The sequence below is a fragment of the Phascolarctos cinereus genome, unplaced genomic scaffold, assembly GCF_003287225.1.
Source record: "Phascolarctos cinereus isolate Bilbo 61053 unplaced genomic scaffold, phaCin_HiC Scaffold_1;HRSCAF=81, whole genome shotgun sequence".
Classification (NCBI taxonomy): domain Eukaryota; kingdom Metazoa; phylum Chordata; class Mammalia; order Diprotodontia; family Phascolarctidae; genus Phascolarctos; species Phascolarctos cinereus.
The window spans coordinates 199,759,191-199,782,396 of record NW_027555514.1 but is presented as its reverse complement, the minus strand read 5'-3'; the positions used below and the strand labels follow the sequence as shown (position 1 = coordinate 199,782,396).

General features: G+C 37.5%; 1 protein-coding gene and 1 pseudogene across 8 annotated transcripts in view; one reads left to right on the top strand and one right to left on the bottom strand.

Moving 5' to 3' along the window:
- Positions 1–17,847, top strand: part of IL2RA (interleukin 2 receptor subunit alpha) — a 55,673-nt gene extending 37,826 nt beyond the window's left edge. For 5 of the 8 annotated variants that reach the window (XM_078156378.1, XM_020973665.2, XM_078156368.1 and 2 more), the window contains 5 exons: positions 2,127–2,180; positions 3,006–3,059; positions 3,913–3,966; positions 5,834–5,900; positions 12,411–17,847. In XM_078156378.1, coding sequence (XP_078012504.1) covers positions 2,127–2,180; positions 3,006–3,059; positions 3,913–3,966; positions 5,834–5,900; positions 12,411–12,525 — 344 coding nt within the window. In that variant the 3' untranslated portion in view covers positions 12,526–17,847. The remainder of the gene's footprint in view (positions 1–2,126; positions 2,181–3,005; positions 3,060–3,912; positions 3,967–5,833; positions 5,901–12,410) is intronic. The other 3 variants (XM_020973669.2, XM_078156384.1, XM_078156388.1) reach the window with 3 other exon arrangements.
- A 1,775-nt stretch (positions 17,848–19,622) lies between these two features.
- On the bottom strand, positions 19,623–20,261 carry LOC110198994 (cyclin-dependent kinase inhibitor 3 pseudogene; annotated as a pseudogene).
- Between the last annotated feature and the right edge of the window lie 2,945 nt (positions 20,262–23,206).

The following is a 23,206-nucleotide window of genomic DNA, read 5'->3' as shown; positions in this document are numbered from 1 at the left end:
CTTTCCTTCTTTCACTCTACCCCAATTCATCAACCAATTCAGATTATGATGACATTCTCTCTGTATCTCTCTGTCTCTATCTCTGTCTCTGTCTCTCTCCCCCCACCTCTCCCCAATCCCTGCCCTCACACTAGGGAACTTACTGCTGATATTCCCTCAAATACTCTGACTTCTCAGCTCCTCAATCTATTCAGCTCCCCATGACCTACCCCTCCATTCCATTCAGCTACATAAAGAGATATTCACATCTTTCTTTGATTATAGTATTCCACTTTCACGTTCAAGATATATATGCAATTGGTGTTAAGTGACTTGCCCAGGGTCACACAGTTAGTAAGCGTCAAGTGTTTGGTCTGAGGCCAGATTTGAATTCAGGTCCTCATGACTTCAGGGCCGGTGCTCTATTCACTGTGCCACCTAACTGCCCCCCCCACTATATTTTCCTTCACTTCAGCATCTGATGATGAGATGGCCTTCTTGCCAAGGGCAATCCCTCTATATGCCCCCTTGATTCCATCATCTCTCATTATCTCCAGTAGACTGCCCCACTATCATCCTATCATTATCACTCTGTCTCCATCTCTCTCTGTCTCTCTCTTTTCTCTCTCAGAAATTCATTCCCTTTTTCATACAAATAAACTCTCTACCATCCCTAAAAAATAGTCACTTATTCCTACTATAGTCACTGACTTTTATCTTTTACCTCTCCTCTCCTGAGTTGTTTTTTGTTTTTGTTTTTGCTTTTGGAAAATCAGTATATTACCTACCTCTACTTCCTCTCTTCTTGTTCTTCTAAACCTCTATAATTTCATCATTCTAACTTCATCTAACCTCATCATTCAACTGAAAATTCTCTCTTCAATGTTCCCAATGATGTTTTAACTGCCAAATCTACTAACCTTTTCTCAGTCCTCAATTCTTCCTGACCTTTCTGAAATATCTGGTGCAACTGACCACCTTTTCCTGTATATTTCTCTCTAGGTTTTTGTAAAATTGCTCTTTCTTAATTTTCTTCCTACCTTTTTGGCTGTTCATTAGAGTTTGCTTTATTGGATCTTCACCCACTTGACACTCACTAACTATGGATGTCCTCCAAGGTTCTGTGTTTGGCCTATTTCTCTTTTTTCTCTATAGTCTTTCTTTTAGTAACCTTAACAGCCCTCATAAATTCAATTATCAGCTCTAACCTACATGACTCCTATGTCTATATCCAGCTCTTTGTCTTTCTCCTAAGCTCCAGTTCTGCATCACTATCTGGCTATTGGATATTTTGAACTTATCAAACTATATCAAACTCAACATATCCCAAACAGAACTGAACATCCCTTTCCCAAACTCACCCCTCTTCCAAACTTCCCTCTCATTGAGAAGAATATCACCATCCTTACAGCCACTACTGTAAGCAACCTGGGTATCATTTTCAAATCTGTACTCTCACTAACCTCACACAAAAAAAATTTGTAGTGAAATTTTGTCTCTCCAATATCACTTGCATACATCCCTTTTTCTATGTTAACACATAGCTCAAGTCTTCTTCACTTTTCTCCTGGAATATTGCAATAACCTTCTCTCTTTACCTCAACACTCACCCCAAACCATCCTCAACACAAGTGCCAAAATGATTTTCCATGGAGAGAAAATATTGATTGTAATACTAGGAAACAGAAAGTGAAAAGTGATTTACTTAAGTAAATGCCTCTAGCAGATACATTGTGATATGTCAGTAAACCCTAATGACTGATATAGTTGATTACACGGTGCAAAGGTGCAGCCAACCTTTCCGTTTCCAAGAAACCCCAATAGAGAGGGGAATGGAACAGGTATCAGTACCCTTGGCTTTACTCTGATTTCATTCATGCAAGGCTTTAAGGGAATAAAAAGTAGTTACTCCTCATGAAAAGGTAAAAGATCCTTAGCCTTGAAGACAAAGTGTGGCAAGTGCTGGAAGGTTAGAAGGAGGGAACTAGATTCATTGTCTACCTTCCTACTTCTCTTTACCAGACTGTTGAACTTCTGTTCTATTCATGAATCACATTATTGTACTATTTGATATAATTAGAATAACATAGACTCTTCCCCACCTGTCATGGTTCCTAGAAAACATACTCAACAATTCTTTTTTACAGCTTCCACTGAAACATCCATACCATCTTCATTTACTACAGAACATAAAATAGCAGGTAGGTTATTAAACATGTAAAAAGCACCCATTCTAGGTACTGTGTAATATTTGTCAAAGTTAAGGACAGATCCTGACTCTAGCATAGCTCATATTGAGACATAACTTTTTATGATAAGTTCTCAAACTAAAGTCAACCAGTTGCCAGAAACCTAACTTGAAACAGCAGAATGCCCTTTCAGCCAGGAGATATTTAAATGTGATGGATGGGACAAGGGTAAATATAAGTGAAAGCAAGAGTGATGGTGAGGTGAGAATATGATTCATATTAGAGAATATGACTTATAATAGAGAACTAGAGAAGTAGCATTCTACAATTGTTAACCTTTGTTTTCTCATCAGGAAAATCTGACCCATAAGACTACATCTGTAAAAAGTAGAACAATCCTGGGACCATGGGAAGAATTTATGAAGGGGATGACACTGCATTTGGCAAACAAAAAAAAAAGTTAATCATTCATAGAAATATTGAACGATTCTTGTTAGATCAAGAGTTACCTGAAAATTAACTTCCCTATTTCTATAGGGTAACTAGCATTCTTCTAGCCACCTGAGTTGGCAACCAAAGTCATCCTCAACTCTTCATTCTTAATCACCCCCCCATCTAATCAGTTGCCAAGTCTTGTTCATTGTACTTTCTCCACATCTCTTCCAACTATTTCTTTCTGTCTCCACAACCTCCATGCTAGACCAAGCCGACATCATCTCATTTGAACTATTGCAAGAGCTTCCTGACTGATTTCCCTGAGCACATTCTATCTCATCTAACCTCCTCCACACAACTACCAAACTGATATTCTTAAATTCCAACAATTTTTTTCCACAGCTTCCACTGAAACATCTGTACCATCTTCATTTACTACAGAACATAAAATAGCAGGTAGGTCAAATTATTTTATGGATAATATTTGTATCTTAAGAACAGTTATTAAACATGTTAAAAGCACCCGTTCTAGGAACTACGTGATGTTTGTCAAAGTTAAGAACAGATCCAGACTCTAGCAAAGCTCATATTGAGACATAACTTTTTATGATAAGTTCTCAAACCATAGTCAATCAGTTGCTGAAAAGCTAACTTGAAATAGCAGAATGCCCTTTCAGGCCTGGAGATATTTAAGTGTGATGGATGGGACAAGGGTAAATATGAGTGAAGGCAAGAGTGATGGTGAGGTGAGAACATGAATAGAGAACCAGAGAAGTAACTTTCTACAATTGTTAACCTTTCTTTTCTGGTCAGGAAAATCTGACCCATAAGACTACATCTGTAAAAAGTAGAACAATCCTGGGACCATGGAATAATTTATGAAGAGGATGACACTGCATTTGGGAAACAAAAAAAAGTTAATCATTCATAAGAATGTTGAATGATTCTTGTTAGATCAAGAGTTACCTGAAAATTGACTTCCCTATTTCTATAGGGTGACCAGCATTCTTCCAGTCACCTGAGTTGGCAGCCAAAAAGTCATCCTCAACTTTTCATTCTTTAGTCACTCATGCCCCCCCCAAATCTAATAAGTTGCTGAGTCTCATTGATTTCAGTTACTCAATTTTTCTTCCATCTATTTCCTTCCATCTGTTTGCACAACCTCCATGCTACACTAAGCCCACATCATCTCATCTGAACTATTGCAAGCACTTCCTACCTGGTTTCCCTGAACATAGTTTCTCTCATCTATCCTCCTCCATACAACTACCAAACTGATATTCTAATATCCAACAACTTTTTTCCACAGCTTCCACTGAAACACCTGTACCATCTTCATTTACTACAGAACATAAGATAGCAGGTGGGTCAAATTATTTTACATATAATACTTATATCTTAAGAACAGTTACCAAACATGTTTAAAGCATGCATTATAGGTACTATGTAATGTTTGCCAAAGTTAAGGACAGATCCAGACTCTAGCATAATTCATATTGAGACATAGCTTTTTATAATTTTTCTTAAATCTCAGGTTTCACCTAAAGCATAGGTCACTCACCAGAAGTTTTTGAGGTACCCTATTGTCTCTAGAGTACAAACTCCTCTGTTTGACCTTTAAAGTCCCTCACAACATGTTTCCAACATATCCTTCCAGTCTAATTACACATTATTCCCCCTCACATGCTCTACCTTCCAGGCCAATTGACCTTCTTGCAGTTCCACATACTTCACATTCTATCTCCTGCTCTACCTCACGCCTGGCATGTTCTACCTCACTTCTACCTTTTGGTTTCCTTCAAGACTCAGCTGAAGTACCACCCCCATCAGAAGATCTTTCTTGATTCTTCTGATTCTTAGTGCCTCCCCGTATCACTTTTCTCATATTTTGTATATGTCTGGTATTTACTTCTACAAAAAAATTGTGATTTTCTTCTCCACTCCCCTTCCCCTAAGTAAAATTTAAGTTGCTTGAAGACAGGATTTTAGTATTTGTATCCTTAACATCCAGAACAGTGCCAAGCTTGTAGTAGTTGCTTAATAAATGCTTATTAATTGGAAATGAAATTGGATACATAATTTTGCCAATATATTAATGAAATGACAAGTGAAATGAAAGAAATAATTCTTAGTTATGTATTGTTGTAGGGTAGTTTTTATAATGGCAGTGTTCTATTAAATCTGAATAAATTGATAAAATATAAAATAAATATATTAGTAAATATTATTCCATTCAGCAAATACTTAGGGTAACAAGTAATAGGACTAACAATAATAGAACATTAAAAAATCATTGGTTTAATAGATTAAATGTGACAGTTACACATCAAAGATGATAACATATACCTAGGGATAGCCAATAGTCAGGTGTTTGTCTTACACCTGCCCCTCTTTCCCTACCCTCCTCAAACTTTCCATTCCCTACTAGCATCTATCTTGAGGCCCAAGATCAGCTTACTATTCATCAGTGGGGGGAGGTAATTTCTTTTACACATAATACCTCACTCTCTTGCTCTAGAGATTAAGAAAAAATTTTTTTTAATTTGGTACCTATTAAGCTTACAGCTGTGAGAAGACAGAGACTGGTTTCACCCTGGGAATTAGCTTGATACCAGTAAATGTGAAAAGTAAAGTTAAGATCTCTGAGTTGGACTTCGCTGGGTTCTACACTTGGCTTCACTCTGTAGTCTAGACCCTACTCATCACCTCCCTTCCTATATTGGCATGACCCTCTGCCTTCCCTCCTGGACAGACTTTGAGGGAGGTGACATGAATAGCCTTTGCCATAGGCTAGCTCAGCTATCATGAGTCTGGATGGCATTGGCTTAAGTAATGTATAGCATTGGAAGAGGGAAATAAGTTCAAGATTAATAGGCCTGAGCTTAGTATACTCTCTTTTCTGGTGTGCTGAACCTTTCTGAATTATCTCCTCTCAGCCTTCACAAGTATGGCATAGTAGGTATGACACCACCACATTTTCCACGGAAAAGCCTTCTCCTCAACCCTGCTACATTAGCTTCTAAGAGGGCCAGTAGAGAGAACCTGAATTTTTTGCTCTACTCAGAGTTGGACAAGGAAATAGCAATCAATCAGTCAATAAATATTTGCTTCTTTGGGGAGTCCTTGCCTAAATACCTAATTGTAAAAGAGATTTGCCTAGCCTACCAGGCTCAAGTTAGCTACTACCTCCTATAAGCTGATAGACTTAATTTTGTACATCTCCTCGACAGTTGCTGCTTGTATTTTCCTGATGAGTTTTCTAATCTTCCTGGTCTGGATCACCTGGAGGAAAAGATGGTAAGTCAAGTACTAACACAAACATTTTCCAGAACTGGAAAAAGGCTTAAGAATAGAAAATAGTAATGGACCTGGGCAATATCCTTGTCAGCTACAAATATAACATCAATCAATGAATCAACAAGCATTTATCAATCCCCTACTATGTACCAATCACTTTGGTAAGTGCTAAGGATAACAAAAAAATGAGAGTTCTTGTGAGCAAAGAATTTATACTTTTCAGGGAATGTACATCTTCCCAGACATGTAGATAGAGGCTATATGTACTAAGTACATAAAAATGAGGGAGGATGAATGATACTGACATTTGTGGGAATCAGTAAAGATGCATTTGAGCTGTCCTTGAAGAGAGATAGAGATTCCAAGAAGCAGATATAGAGATGAAAGATCATTCCAGACATGATAGACAGCCTTTGCAAAGCCACAGAGGCAGGAGATAGAACACCCTGTACAGAGAGTAGTAAGAAGGCCAATTTGGCTAAAGTATAGAGTGTGTGAGAAGGAATAATGTATTGGCATCCTACAAAGAGGGGAAGGGAGGAGTTTAGATGAAGAACAGAAGCACCACTCAGGGGAGAACTGTTAACAAAACTTCATTGTTACTAACAGAGGGAAAGCCAATGTGAAACAGTCTTGCTTAGAGGCCTCCATTGCCCTTTGGTAGCAAAACATTGGGATGTGGTCCCCAGGCTAGTTTTTCTCCCAAGATGTGAGGGCTACAGAGCATGTGTCCTAATGACTATCAAATGGCCAAATGGGAGAAATAGACATGTTCTGGGTCTCCTTGACATTGAAACCCAAATGGTTGTAGTACCAGGATACTTTCAAGGGTGTGAGGTCAGGAGAGAGGGAAGATATCTAAGGTATGTCTTCTTCCCTTACTTTGCTTTTTTATTTTTTTATGTTTTGCTTTTTAGGCAATTGGGGTTAAGTGACTTGCTCAGGGTCACACAGCTAGTAAGTGTCCAGTGTTTGGTCTGAGGCCAAATTTGAACTCAGGTCCTCCTGACTTCAAGGCCGGTGCTCTATCCACTGCGCCACCTAGCTGCCCCCTTCTTCCCTTACTTTGAAGGGAGGGGAGAACTACAGGGTTGTAAGCCAGAGATTCCATTCTAGCAGAAAACAAACTTTCCAAGCTATCTCTACCTCCTTGTCCTCTTCCTCCTCCCTCCTGTTCCTCCTTTTCCTCCTCTCTCCTCTTTCATCTCTTCCTCCTTCTCCTCCTCCTCTTCCAAAGTATGCAGGGTTCCCCTGTGATCTGTTCTAAAGATGAGCTACTCTGGATCCTCCTTGCCTCAAATCTTCCGTCAGGGGTGGGGAACCTGTGGGCTCGAGGCCACATGTGGCTTTCTAGGTCCTTGGGTGCATTGTTTTGGCTGAGTCCAAGTTTTACAGAACAAATCCTTTTATTAAGGGGATTTGTTCTATAAAGTTTGGATTCAGTCAGAGGGCTGCACTTGAGGACCTAGAGGGCCACATGTGACCTCAAGGACGAAAGTTCCCCACCCCTGTTAAGTTTATACCATTTATCCTGCTTAACCAACTACCTAACCTCTTTTATTGAGGCTGCCTAGGGGTGGGGTGGAGGGCCCTGCATCTCTGTATTTCTGCCATAAGACGGTATTAGGGGCTATGTCCTATTGTGGTGGGGGAAGGGAGGGGGCAGTCTATGATCTAGCAACCATCACCACATGACCTTTTGAGAAAGAGATCCTGAGGGAAGTCCCTGACTCTGATTGCTGTTTTCTGACCTCCCATTCCCAGAGTCATCTCTCAAAGGAATCCCAATCCTTACCTCAATTGGTCTCTAGTCTATAAGCAAAACTTTTTCTATCTTTATCCCTTCCTCCTCCCTGGGTCCTCCTAGTCCCCATTTTCTTTGCCCATTTCCCTTGCATAATGATCAACAGCATCTGTCTACTTGTCTAGACTGCAAAGCAAATGCAAAGGAGGGAAAGAAGGTCTTGGCTGCTTCCTGATTCCCGCTAACAGCAGTAGTTCTTTTTTTTTTTTTTTTTTGGCTAGGCAATGGAGTTAAGTGACTTGCCCAGGTCGTACAGCTAGTAAGTGTTATGTGTCTAAGGCCGGATTTGAACTCAGGTCCTCCTGAATCCAGGGCTCTATCCACTACCTGCCCATTAGTAGTTCTTAAAAGAGCCTTACCCTTTTTGCCTGAAAGGCTTCTTATCTGTTAACAAAATATTGCTACCTGTTTTCCTTCTCCTCCCTCTGTCACCTCACCGGGAGAGGAAGATGTGGAAGAGAAGCTTCCCAGACTACCTATTTGTAAATCTCTTTGATAGCAGCAAAAAGGAGTCTGACAGAACTGCTACTGTCACGTGAGTCATGCAAGTTCTCTCTGCATTCTCACCTCTTTTTAGAGTCAGCTGATCGGCAACTGCTGGACAGATTAGAGTTGGTTTTGAGTTTGCCTCTATTGTTCCTTCCTCCTCCTGGGTAAGAGCCTCTATCACTGTGATAAGCAGTTAGGGATAGAATCTTCTTTGAGGTTAATTTCTGATCCCAGGAAAATTAACTCTAACCCTGTCATGAAAACAAAAGAATGAGGGGAGGGAGGCAAGTAATTCCAGGTCTCTGAGTTTATTAACCTTAGCAGAAATGCATCTGGGGTGGGTGGGGGAGTGGACAGCTGAGGCTGTACCAGTAAAACCAGTTTTCACCAGCTCAGATAGGCTGGTGCTAGACTATGAAGAGCTTTAAAAGCCAAATAGTGGAGTTTATATCTTAGGGGTAATGGGGAGCCATGGTTGCTTGAATGACATATTCAGACCTGGGCTTTAGGCTTATGGTTTTGGCAGTAGTGTGGAGAATGAATGACAAAGGTGAGAGATTGAATACGGAGTGACCAATCAGGAAGATATTACAGCAATCCAAGTGAAAGAGAATGAAAAGAACTGAGTAAGTGGAAAGGAGGGGACAGATATGAGAAATGTTGAAGAAGTGGAATGAACAAAATTTGACAACTGATTGGGAGAGAGGCTATTATAGTTTTAAGAGTGGTGGGGACTATAGGTGTTCGCATCCTAAATCTGCCATTTACTACCTGTGTGACCTTGGAGAAATTACTGAAGGGCTGCTCACGATGGCAATGTGAAATGTCTAGAAAAGTCTGGATCCTTTAAGAAACACCCCCAGAAAAGATTTTAAAGAGCACTAAATGAAGAAATGATACAATAAAAAAAAAGGGGGGGAAACATCAGTAAACACCTCCATCCATTCTAAGACAAGAAGATGGCCAGAGGCCTGTGTGTGCTTTCTTTAAGTTAAAGTCAGCATGAATGAATTCCCCTGAAGCCAGTGCAATCTCAGTCCTAAACTGTCAGAGACATATCAGTCGTCAAAACCAGCTCCAAAAAGATAGAGATAGAGATAGGACAGAGCCTCCTTAGGCAGCTGATGCTGGGATTCCCAAGGAAATATGTGCCCAGGGTGATTTCAAATCTCAGACATATTGTTTGACCTGTGAGCTATTCAACAAGAGAAAAGGCCAACTACCATTTGGTGACTAAGTACAAGAGGAATGAGGCCGAGGCAGAAAACAGACTAGCATCTTTGGTGGGTTACTAGAGGATGATGCAGAAGACAGGGCTTGGTAGTAGCTCCAGATCTAGCTCCTTATCCCAGGTTAGGATTATGGAAGAAGGCAGGGAGGGAGAACTAGGATGTAGCCTCCCCATCTAATAGTATAGGATAGAACCTGGCAAAGCACAAAGTCATGACTGAGGAACTAAGACGAGAGACATGCATGTAATAGGGAAATAACTAAAAGGGCTCTAGTCCTGGCAATATGTGCAGGGTACCCAGTACCCACCTGGATGTTTGATGGGCATACTGATAGGGTTTGTAATGAGGTAAAATTCCAGAAGCAGGTTCACCAAACTTCCAATGGGGCTCCTGCACGTGTGGCCAGGATTGGAACCCTATTAGTTAATCTCCTGTTACATGAGTAAATGGAAGAAAACTCTTAACATGATGAAGAAATGTTATGGGATAACAGAAGTCCAAAAGGTAAACCCAGAAGAAGAGAGTAACTCTAAAACAAGTAACAAACAGAACCTCTGAAAAAAAAATGGCTTGGCCATAAGAACTCCAAGAGTGGATGGAGGAAATAAAGCAGAAGATTAAATTAAAAAGGTGATGTATACAAATGATATTGTGGAGGCAAGATTTGGCAACTAATTTTCTGTGTGGGTTTAGTGACAATAAGGATTTTAAAGTGACACCCAGGTTTCTTACATGGGTGGCTGAAAGAATGATGTTCTTAGTGAGAGGGAAGTTTGGAAGAGCTGTGAGTTTGGCAATGTACCAGAAGAATACACAAATAGGGAAGTGCAGGCTGGGGAGTACAAACATCTCACGCACCACATGCTTATTTAAACCTGGCACGAATTTAGTGTGAAAATACATTAAATTCAATGGGAGAATAGGGACAGAGAAAGGGGAAAAGGGGGAAGGAAAAGAATATATTCAAAAGTATAACCAGTTCCAGCTATGGAGGGCAGATTATAAAGAGGGATTAAAAAGGAGAGACAGAAAGAGAATCAGAGATTGGAATATGAGCTAAAAGGAAAGGAGGGGGCAGAGGAATGGGACCAGTTATACATTATTAGTGTAGATTCTATTCTCTTTTTTTCTTTATTTTCTTTGAAGGGAGGTAAGAAAGGAAAAAAAATTATAAGATGATATGATGGAGGAAAACAAATAATTAACAATCATAACATTGAATGTGAATTCATAAAATGGAAGATATAAAATTAAAAGAATCCAACAACATATTATTCACAAGAAAAACACAAAACATAAAAATTTGAAAAGAGATAAAATTAAGGTTGGAGAATAATTAATTATGTCTCAGTTGAATTCAGAGAAGCAGGAATGGCAATCATAATCTCAAACACAGAAATAGTAAAAATAAACATCATTTGAAGAGATAAACAGGGAAATTACATTATGCTTAAAGGTACCATAGTTGATTAAATATATATGTACTTAATGGCACAGTATCTAAGCACTTAATGGAAAAAACTAATCAAGCTACAAGTAGAAATAGACAATAAAACTATAAAACATTGATAGTGATGTCAACACTCCCCTTTTGGATCTATATAAACATAACAAAAAGATAAACAAGAAAGTTGTTAAGAACCTCCTTATCTTTTTTGGTTAACAAGCGTTTCTTTTCTTTCTCTTCCATCCCTTCCACTACTACCACCACCACTGAGGGGAAAAAAAGGAAAAACAAACCCTTGTAACAAATACTCAGAGTCATAGTGACATCATAAACAAATTAGAGGAGCAAGGAAAAAACTATCTTTCAAGGATATAGCTAGGAGAAGAGTTCATGGCCAAAATAAGGGCACAAGATAAAGTGAACACTCTTGATTACATAAAATTTTTAAAGTTTTGAACAACCAAAACCAATACGGTTAAAATTAGAAGGTAAACACATAACTAGGGAAAATCTTTGCAGCAAATTTCTCTGATAAAAGCCTCATTTCCAAGATATGAGAATTTATAAGAATAAGAGCTATTCTCTAATAGGTTAAAGGATATGAATAGGCAATATTCAAAGGAAGAAATTCCACCTACCAAGAAGCAAATGAAAAAAGGCTCCAAACCACTAATAATTAGAGAAATGCAAATTAAAGAAACTCTGTGGTTCATTCTCACACATATTAGGTTGACAAAGATAATAAAAAAGAAAACGGCAATTATTGGAAGTATAGTGTGGATACATGCATAGTAGTATACTGTTGATGGGACTGTGAACTGGTTCAGCCATTCTGGAAAGCAATTTGAAGATGTGCATCTCCTTTGAGCCAGCAATACTACCTCTGGGTCTATGCCCCAAACAGATCAAAGGAAGAGAAAATTATACATGTGTGTAAAATATGTGTAGCAACTCTTTATGTAGTAGTAACTACCTGGGAACTAAAAGGGGGCCCATCTATTGGAAATGACCAATCAAATTATATACAAACGTATTAGAATAGAATTGTACCATAATTAAGAGAAACCTGGAAAGAACTGTATGAACTAATGCAGTATGAAGTGAGCAGAATTGGTAGAAAAATTTATATAATAATAATAGTATAAAGAAAAACAGCTTAGAGGGCAGCTAGGTGGCATGGTAGATAGAGTCAGGAAGACCTGAGTTCAAATCTGGCCTCAGACACATGATACTTACTAGCTGTGTGACCCTGGGCAAGTCACTTAACCCCAAATGCCTCACCAAAAAGAAAAACAGCTTAGAAAGACAGTCAGTTTTGGTCTCTAGTCTAGTGAATCACTGAAGATTTATGAAAACTTGTACCCAAATATTGTCAGTATCCTGATAATAATAGTATCCTGGAATGGAATTTAAAACTAGACTATCTGTAAAATTTTCATTTTAATTTCTTCTCCTTATAATGAGGATAGAGAACAGCAATTTATCTGGAACTGTATTATATTATTTTATATAGCTGTGCTTGTATTGTGTTACTACAGGAGAAGAAGACGGCAAACTGACAAAGAAAAGACCAAAAAAAGAGAAGTAAGAAGCCAACAATATTGTGGCAAGAATCACATGCCTGACCATCCTGTAGGACTCTTGTCTGCTTAGTGTGCTAGAAGCCATTCTTGTTTTTCTCTGCCATCCCAAGGAGCAACCACATAAGCTAAATGTTCACCTATCAAGCCCATATTAATGGCAGCAAATCTTTCAGAAATGTCAGTTACTGACATATTTGATCCCCTGACTTAGAAGACACAGCTCTAGAGTTATATCAAAAACAAAGATTAGCACTCATCAGGACTGCTTTGCAGAATAAATGTTGTGCTCTGTCAGCTTCTAAACACAGTCTATCTTGATCCATCTGTTGTGAAAAGCTGGTGAGCTTTCTATTAGCATGGCCTAGTAGAGACATAGAAAAAATAGAGCCCTTCGCTAGGCTAAAATAATAACTTTCCTTTGGGTGTCAAATCTGATTCCATTCGTTCAACAAAATGTTTATTAACCAATAGCTATGTATTGTGCAAAGGCTTGATGAGGTACAAAGATAAATAAGACTTGTTCTCCACCTTAAAAGAGATTTGTATTTGGCTGTGGAGTGAGAGAGAAAGGACATGAACACACACACCCCTCTAATGCTTAGTAATATTTTTCCAATTATAATGCATGTCCTTTTCATTCTCAAGGGAATGGAATAATGACTATGTTTGACCTGACTTCCCAGGCTTAAGAGCAAATGAGAGGAGAATACCCATTTTTAAATCTGGATCTACTATTTAACTCCTAATTCCTCATCTCTAGCCTTTAAACTTTTAGCACAAATAAACCACACGATATTCCTTCTCATCTCCAGTATTTAAGTATATCTTTCACTCTTTTCCCATATCCAGGGTACTCCTTCTTATTCCCTTTGTGTCCTTTTCTTGACCCTTTTGAATATATTGCCTGTCATCTGTATCTCAGAACTGGAGGAAACAATGAAGAAGCAGAAGCAAAGAGAGGGGAAGTGATCTGCTTAAGGTTACAAAAAAAAAGTTTTAAAAACAAAACTAGAACTATAGCTCCTGTCTTACAGTACAACCCTGTTGCCACCATTTATTTAGTGGATGTCATGCCTGAAACTTAAGATTAATGAGGAAAAAGATAAGGATTATCCAGAGATGACTTACCTACACACTACTCTAGTTTGTTTTTATGAATGAAGATTTGTTAGCTAATAAGTAGGATATTCCTCAAAACTACATAGAGTGTAAAGAAAAAAAGGCTCCTTTGGGATTTGCCTTACTTTTGCCCCAACTTCCTAACACAGAATGACACAACCATACAAAATCCCAGCACAAATAAGTGATACCTGACCCTTTTGCTCCAATTCACCCCACACCTTGACAACCTGCCCTGGTTTCTGTAGACTCTTTGAGTAAAGATTGCTTTGTTTTGTATTTGTATCCTCAGGCCTGGCACACTGAGTAGAGCATAACAGGCATTTTAAAAATGTTTGATTATTAATGAATTGATGGTAAACACACTAAAAGCTATAGACAAATGACTTTTCAGTTTTTCCTTTTTAGCTTACAGTTCCTTTTTTAGCTTGATTCTACCTAGTCTTCACTGGGAATGGCTACTTAGATTATAAACTCCTAGAAGGCAAGTGACATGGCTTTATAACTTTATGCAGCATTCAGCACAGTACTACATCCATTTGGGCACTATGATTATAATCATAGAAACTTAAGACTCAAAGGATCTTAAATGGTCATCATTGGGACTAGACTCAAATACAGCAATGTATTTGTGATGTCATTGATTTTAACATTTTCCTTCTGATCATAAAGCTCTCAACCCATTCAGGTTTGCCCATCCTATGTAACTCTTGCCTATGTCTTCCCATAAGTTTGCTATACAAGGTCCACTCCACATGCCAAAGGCCTTCTTTATTTTTTCCTGACATCCCAAAGATATCAGTGAAATACTCAGGCTATCCACTTATAATCCTCTACCCCCAGCAGGTGACTGACTATAATATGTGAAATTTAAACATAAGCTAAGTCAATCCATTGGTTAATTGTACTTCTCTGACAATATTTGGCTAAATCAGAATGTATGATAAGACTAACACTGACTAACATGCATAACAGAAACCACTTCTTAGCAAATGCATGAGTTGGAGTTCTTTTTGGTTTCATCACTTTACCCAATTTCTAAATGGTCCTTGGTAGAACCAGCATGGACCCAACAAAGTTCCCAACCCAAAGATCACCTTGGGCTCAAGTCCTAGGAATCCTGGCTTCTTTGCTAGGCTGGCTGCAAAATCTGGCCTCCAACATTATCATGGCTCAAGTCCAGATCCAGGGACTCTAGCACCTTTGCCTAGAACTATAAAGAACAAGCAAAAAAGCAAAAAGAAAACCTGAGCCCGTTTCTTGGAGCCATAGGGTCTGATGGGGGGGAGGGGAGACACGATGTGAGTGAACAGGATGTTTCCCCTTTGAATGCTGCCAGAAAGAATGTCTGTCTGTTAGTTTTAAAGCAGAAGCCTGTTCTGGCTATGCAACCTATGGGAAAAGGCTATCTTCACCCAGATGGTGAGGGAATATAGAAGGTCATCTCCCACATAGGTGATCTGAGTAAGCACAAAGCAAAGCCCCACATAAATAAAATGATGCTTTACATGTTAGTTGCTATATATGTTACAAACCATGTTTAGAAATCTATTTTCAGATAAGCGTATGGCACCTATTCAATTTTTTAAATATGGATTTTAAGGGTCATTTGAAACTATTAGGACTACTAGCTCTGAGTAGAGCTAGTCCAAACTGATAATTTTCTGTCCAACGAGTTCTGCAGCCTCTTTGACTTTCAGCTAAACAAAATTCTCAAAATCATGCATAGTAGAGAAGTACTTTTATGAGTTGTTTTATTTTTTCAGCTTAATACAAGTTAGATATTAAATAATGTTCATAACACAAGGTAGGTATTACAATTTCATTAGGAATAGTATTTCAAAATGAGTTGGTTTTAGATGGGTTTAAATGGTGTGAATCAATCCAAACAAACGTGTATTATGCACTCAGAGTATAATTCTTTTGATTTGTCCAGGGCTTATTTACCATTAACAAATAGACGCCTATTTACAAATGGACCAGTTTCTAAACATGAGCCATAACAAAGGAGAAACGTGAATATCTGTAAGTGAGCTCCTAATTATTCCTCCAGTAGAGCAAATTTTATCTTATAACCATATTCCTTCTTCACTAACTCCTCCCACACTTAGCCTACAGCAAATCACCTTAAGGTTTTCAAAGGACAATGCCTAGCTTCATTCACAGAGACTTCTTCCCAAAATTAATTGACTCTTATTCTCTGCAGAAGTTGTAAAAAATGTTGAAATAGTTAATAAAAAAAAAAGATAGATGACTTTTGCTTCCAAAGAAAATGTCACGAAAGATTTCAGGAGCATTCTCAAATAAGAATAAGAATATGTTCTTTTTCTCCTGGTGTGGAACCATCGAACAGCTCTTGTCAAGTATGTTCCAAGGACAAGTGTTTTTCAGACAGCTGGCTGTAACTAATAGTAATTTCTGGTTATAGAAAAAAGTCAGCAAATAACCTTGGCTTCTCTAGCACTATGAGCTAACTCACAAAACAGGCACAGATTCACTTGGAAGGATTTTACTTATTGAGATCTGTGATTTCATCAATGTAGGCAATGTGAGGAAACTCCCTTTACAATCCAGATCAGAAAATTACAGCTTAGACAGTTGCCTTGAGCACTGAAAGACAAGTGATTTGCTCAGGGTCATACACCCAGGATGTGTCAGAGGTGAGTCTTCAACACAGAATTTTCCTGATTCTGTGACTAGTTCTCTTTCACTTTGCTACACTGATTCTTTTAGAAAGAAATCTGAGAAATCAAGCCCAACACCCTTATTTTACAGATGGGGATGGGAGAGAATATATGCACACATGTGTATATATATATACACACACACACACACATATATATATATATATATATATATATATATATACATATATACATATATACACACACACATACATATATATGTATGTGTATATATGATATATAAATGTGTGTATATTATATATGTGTATATGTAAAAACATATATATCAAAGAAAATATCTTGGAACTTATTAATTCTTTAAAAAGCAACCAAAGAAACATTAATAACTACCAACCCATATGCATATTCTCCCACCTGTACAAAATCTTTTTTTAATGTCAAATTTTTAATGTTTCAATTAAGTTGAAAAACAAATACAGAAATATAATACCTTTTTAGGTGCTGTTGATTTGTAACAAACAATTTATCATCCCTTCCCCTTGGGTTGTCCGTAAGTGCAGTATTTGTTGAGCATCAGTTTTTATGTAAGTTAACATTAGAGTGTACCTAGAAAATCCTATATACAGCAGCTGATTTTCAGTTGGTTTGGACATTTTGTGCCAAGAAATTCATCAAAATTGCAAATGCATTTCTGTGGTATCTCTGACCTTTCCATAGCCTTTTAATAAACATTATACATCTGGCAAGAAATTGTATAACTGCAAGTTATTCAGAAGCACTGATGAACAAGAACTATATTTTGACATAGTAATAATCATTTCAGTGTAGAAGAAAGTCTTGTTAACTGTACCACCAGTAGTGAAGGATATTCATTCTTAAGTTTTTTCAACTTTTTATACCAGTTGTAAAAAGTGAAATAATTTATATTGTTATTTTACCGCCAACAGGCTCTTTAGTATTAATATTGTACTTGTTTACTACTGTTCAAAGAATATTTTGGCATTAATAAATTCCAGTGAATCAGTATATAATAGCTTGTATTCAGGAAAAAGCAGGGTTCTTCTATTATCATAGCTATTACTGTCTGAGATGATTATATTTATAAAAGATACTGTTTTAGTTAGACTAAGGATATAGCTTTAATCAACAAATTTTAACTCTGGCATTTGGTTTGTTGGGAGTTGGAAAACAGTTTTAACTATGCGGTGCTGCTACAATGTTGTAATAGTGTCGCTTCAGAAGCACTAGTAATTTTAGTAGTGTTCATTGTGTATCTGTAGATCTATTTAAAGACCATCTTGATATATTTCAGAATTGGTATTTCACATTTTAAGTTTAACTTGTCAGGTTTTTTCTATATATAATCTACTTTTCCTTAGTTATAATTTTCTTGTCTTCTCCCTGGAAGTAATAGTGCAATTAAGTAGTATACTGGAATGAGAGATAATTCTGGACATTAAGACTGACAAGACAACCAAAATATAGTTTATTTGAGCATTTAGCTTCTTTTCTTAAAATTATCAAGTTTTAACCTTACAAGGTTTTATATGTGACTAAAGAAAATTGGTACTTACAACTCAATGGATTTATTCTGCATTTGTATATTTAATAAAAATTGTCACAAAATATTTGTGGTTTGTGTGATTTATGTTAATGGCGTCCTGGGTTGGTACATTAAGCTATTAATTTAAAATGCAGTTATTTCTTATTTGGTTTGTGGATTTTCAAACTCTTCCAGATTATTTTTATTCTCTCCTTACCTCCCTCCCCCTGTTTTGGCTGTGTCATTCATAATGAACTCCTTCACCCAAGATCAGGCAAAGAAAATGTTTCCTCCAACTATCATGCCATATACTAATTACATTTTCTTGTGGTATTTGGAGCAGTGAGTTTCTTTTGTCTTGTGTTTCCATTATACAGAAAATTATGTTTACTGCTTAAAATAATTTAGTTAAGTGGATTCTACATGTTAATAAATATAAAAATAGCATTTAAATAGAAATTTAGATATAACAATGAGTATTTAGTTGAGCTTAGTTAACCAATGGCATTACCTTCTGCTATTATCCTGAATAGAAGAGTTGGCAGCGTGATTTCTAACATGTGAAAGCAAAATTAAGATTCAAAACTGTTTGGTGTTAGAAAATTTGTTTAGATTGTGCTTTTATTCAAATTGCAGAATGTGATTTCTCATGAAATCTCTGTGCTATTTCATTACTCCTGAACTTTCACTGTTCAAAAATGCCCTTGCTTTTGGTAATATGTAGTGGCATTTGTGGTTTGAGATACTAATTTAAGTTCCTAGGACTTTCACTTGGATATTAATGTGATATGTAATTCTTTACATATTCCTTAGTACTACTATGAGTTGGCTTTCTAATTAACTAAAATAGACATTAATATAATTAGTTTTATGTCATGGAACATGTGGTTTATAGTTCTCGAAAACACTGATAATCATTTTGAAGCACTTCTTTCAAGTACTACAATTATTCCAATAGCAAGATGTGCTTCAGTTGTTGGACTATTTGATGGTCCAATTCAAATTTGATTTGATTTGACAAAGATTTCCTTTAGAGTTTCTCAGTGTTAAAGTACAGTGGAAACTAATTGTGCTTTGGAGACATATCAATACTCTACGGAGTATGGTATCACTGCCTATGGCTAATTAAAACTAAGTGACCTTGAATATTGTTGTCTTCCTTGTCTAAATGTCACGTGAGAGTTTTGGGTATTCTTGGGAGCATAATTCAAAACAGAATATATCTTTACTAAATTGGTTTGAGAAGGAATATTAAATTAGGTTAGATTTTCTTAATTTAGTTGAGTCAATGCATGTGATTCAGTCTAGGTTGATTAAAATCAACAATAAGCAATTAGAGTTAAGATCTTTAAAGAAAACTGATATCCATATAATTTTAAAGGTTAAAAATAGGAAAGTAAGTGAAAGGAATTCAGATGGGGCAATACATAGAGAGGAAAAAAAACAGACAAATTATGTAACAGTCAGGATGCACACCATTAAAAGTAAACCAGGATCAATAAAAATCAAGAACCAATGTACCCAGAGGAATTTCCAGTCTTCTCATAGTCAAGCACTACATAGTGACATCAAGGATAGTTTCTGTTCTTCTTACTAATTAGCACTACATAGGGGTCACGAGGAATAGCTAAAAGATGTTGAATGAAATCATACAATACAGTACCATATAAAACAGACAAGGGGCCCATTTACTGGAAGGATATTTTTGTGCATCCAATACCCTCAAATAAGAACACAAAATGAACACTGTCAAAACATTTTAGGGATATATCTGTATAGGCATGTTTTCATTTGAATTGGTTACACTAGTAACTGTTTCAGAAAGCACCTTATTCATGTGTGGTGAATTGATGTTGTTCTTTATCTAGATACAGATCTTGATACTGAGTCTCTTGTTGACAGATGTGCAGCCAGTTTGTCTGGGAAATCATGCAGATAATTACACTGTTTTATAGTCTGTATGCCCCAGATCCTCTTAGATCTCAAAGGTTGTCAATTGCCTGCTGTGATGATACTGTATCAGATAAGTATAGTGGGAGGCAAGCTGCTACAAGACAAGAGCACCCAAGTCCTCCATAACAATGAATTAAGGTTTTCCATTTTATTTTCAAGACAGACTGCAAGCTATTGCAGGATTCCACAGCCTCAGTCTATGTCAGAGGTATCTCCAGCTGGGATGGGATGACGGGGAGTGATGATTCCATGCTGCGGATAGAAGCCTAAAAGTTTCGGTACCCGATATTTTGACAGCTCTCCTCTAGTACAGAACACAAATAGATCTTGTATATCATAATTCTTAAGTTTGTCCATGTCCTTTTGGAGTTTTCTCCTAATATCTTTAAATATGCTCCCTGAACGAGAACATAAGCCTAGTAACTGAGAACAATTCACAATAGATAAGGGTAGCCATGATACCTGAAATAGAGTCTGCTCATTTTCAACTCGCTCTTCATTTGATGAATCAAACTCACTCATCTGCCTTGCACTGGGCACCTTCATCACCTTCACAGCAAGGCTGCTGAGAGCTGGACCTATACCAAATCTTTATAGGAGTTATCTATATACAAAATAAAGGCATCCTCATTGTTAGGGAAATCATGATTCAAGTAGGCTAGTAGTAATAGTTTTTGGTTCAGCTGCTCCTAAAGGAGGGAGGGTACCCAGGAGCTCAAGTGGACTGCAATTACTGCTTCCTCGGATTTCTTCTCTCTTAGTCCTAAGGCAATATGTATATCTAGGACACACAATACAAAATTAAAATGAGCTGAACTCAGAGTTTAGCGGGCGTAAAAAGTAATGCAGGAAACTAGTTGGATTACTTTGGGGAAATGGCAAAGTTCCCTGAATTACCCCCAAGCTTCCTATGGAAACATTCTACTGGTATTATATGACAGTGAAACATGAATGCAATAGTGTTTGAAGAATTGAAAATGAGTATCACACAGAGAGTAATAGAGAAAAGCATGGTAGGTACACCAGGCTGCAACATATAATCAATAAGAAACTTGAAAGACCAGAAGTTAAAGATGTTATCAAGAAAATGTATGGTAGTAAAGATGATGGACTGGCCGTGTGTCAAGTGGGTGGAATAATAGGCAGATAATCATAGTCAGGATGGACCCCTGTGGCAAACTTATATAAGAACACAAACGACAATCATGCAGCTTGGGCTGACATGCATGGGCTGTGATCCGCACAAGGGAATTTCCAAGTCAGTGAAATCACAGGTCCATTTGAATGTTTAAATATTTGAATTGCTGGTCCTATAGCTGAGATAAGAGTGGCTCCTTCACTAAAAGAGCTTTAAAAAAAAAAACAGCTCTGGCTTTTGAAACAAAAAGGCATGGCAGATCCCACTCTTCTCATGAGGAAGTAAAATTTCAGTCAAAGATTGCAGCTAGAGTCAAAAGCTGGAAACAGATAAAAGCTCCTTTGCCGCATGACCAGTCAAGCCTATTCCAGGAGGCATTTGAGGAAGGCTACAAGTTCAGCTGTGTGATATCCATCCAAAGAGTATTCATCAGAGCAGCACTAGCAAACTATGTGTCCTGTAGAGACCAGCATGGTGGGCGAAAGATGAAATGACTGAAAAAACAAAGGTTTGATCTTTTAAGCATATTGGTTTATTAAGCAATTAATGCCTAAAAAATCAGGGTCAGGACCCTGCCTTGGCTTAGGGCTGGACCCCAAAAATAGTCTACACATTAAAAACAATCAATCAAAGAAGGCCAATTAACTGAAAGGAAATAATACAACATTAGGTAATCTGATTTCTAATTAGAAGAAAGACTAGGGACTTTCCAAGTCGGGAGAGGGAAAGTGAACGTGTGCAATTCCCTGAATTCAGAAAAAAAAGGTGCCCCATTCCCCCCCCCAAGCATCTGTAAACAATCAAAGGAACACAGAAATAATAACTGATTGATCAGTATTGGGCCAGTTTTCAGATAAGACATATGGGTTGCTTGAGATGTACATTTGTGAGAAATTCCTTGCATCAGTCTTTGGATCTGAGTTTCTCGTCAGCTTAACCTAGGTCTTTGGTTAATGGTCCCTAAGTAGCAGGGAGGTGATCCAGTTTCCCGGCTACTCAAAGCTAGGTTCGAACAATGCAATAAGGTTTTCTCCCAATTCCCACAAATGAATAAAGTTTTCTCACAATACAGAAATTGGACTAGACCCTTGGTTGAATAGAAAGATAACTGAGCTAGTTCCAGAACTGACTCACAAGATTGAGTCAGTACGGTTCACTGATTCACACACTTAACCATCTGCTGTCCTAATCCCCTCAATTTCCTCACCAGTGGGGAGTAGGTCTAGCAGGAGCAAGAGGATGAAATATCCAATGAATATACAGCATACTTAAAAGATGATATCATAAGCAAGGAAGAAATTACATTTCACATCTATGGTTGAGAAAGAGTTTGTAATTAAACAAAGGATAGAGAAGCTCACATACAATTTAAAAGATTTTGCACAAACAAAACCAATGCAAGTAAAATTATAGGAGAAACTGATAATTGGGGAAAAGATCTTTGTAGCCTGTTTCAATGATAAAGATCTCATATTCAAGATATACATATATGCACATATGTGTGTACATATATATTCAAATTTCTAAGTATAATGAAAGTCTATGGAAAGACTTATATGAACTGATGCTGAGTGAAGTGAGCAGAACAAGGAGAATGTTGTACACAGTAACAGCAACATTGTGTGGTGACTAACTTTGATAGACTTAGCTCTTCTCAGCAATGCAAGGATCTAAGACAACTCCAAAAGACTCATGATGGAAAATGCTACCCACATCCAGCAAAAGAACTATGGAGTCTGAATGCAGATCAAAGCATATTATTTGTTCTCTCTTTTTTGTTTTGTTTTATTTCTCCTTTCTTGTGGTTCCTTCTCTTTGGTTCTAATTCTTTATAACATGGCTAATGTGAACATGTTTAATATGAAAGTATATGTAGAGCCTATATAAGATTGCATGCCTTCTTGGGGTGGGGCAAGGAGAGGGGTGGAATTTCGAACTCAAAACTTTATAGAAATGAATGTTGAAAACTAAATATAAATTAATTTAATTAATTTTTAAAAAGTATATCCCCTACATGTAGCAGGGATGTTACTGCGTGACTTGAAGAGGGCAGGGTAGACATCTCTATCCTCTTCTTCCTCTACCCTTCCTGCCAGGAAGGGAAGCAAGATGTTGAGCCAAAAGTTTGGCTCTCCTCAGAGAGAGAAGGTACCAGGCTAGAATTATATTTACCTACTCCCTTAAATTCTACTTAGTCTAGGTGATGTGATTTCCAGGTTCAAGCTAACAGACCCCAAGCTTTACATCTAGGGCTTAATTTCCCACCAAATACCAGTTCCACAATGAACATACAGAAGAATTAGGAAAGAAACCAATTTATCCAAATCAATAGCAAAAATAGAGGTCATATAAG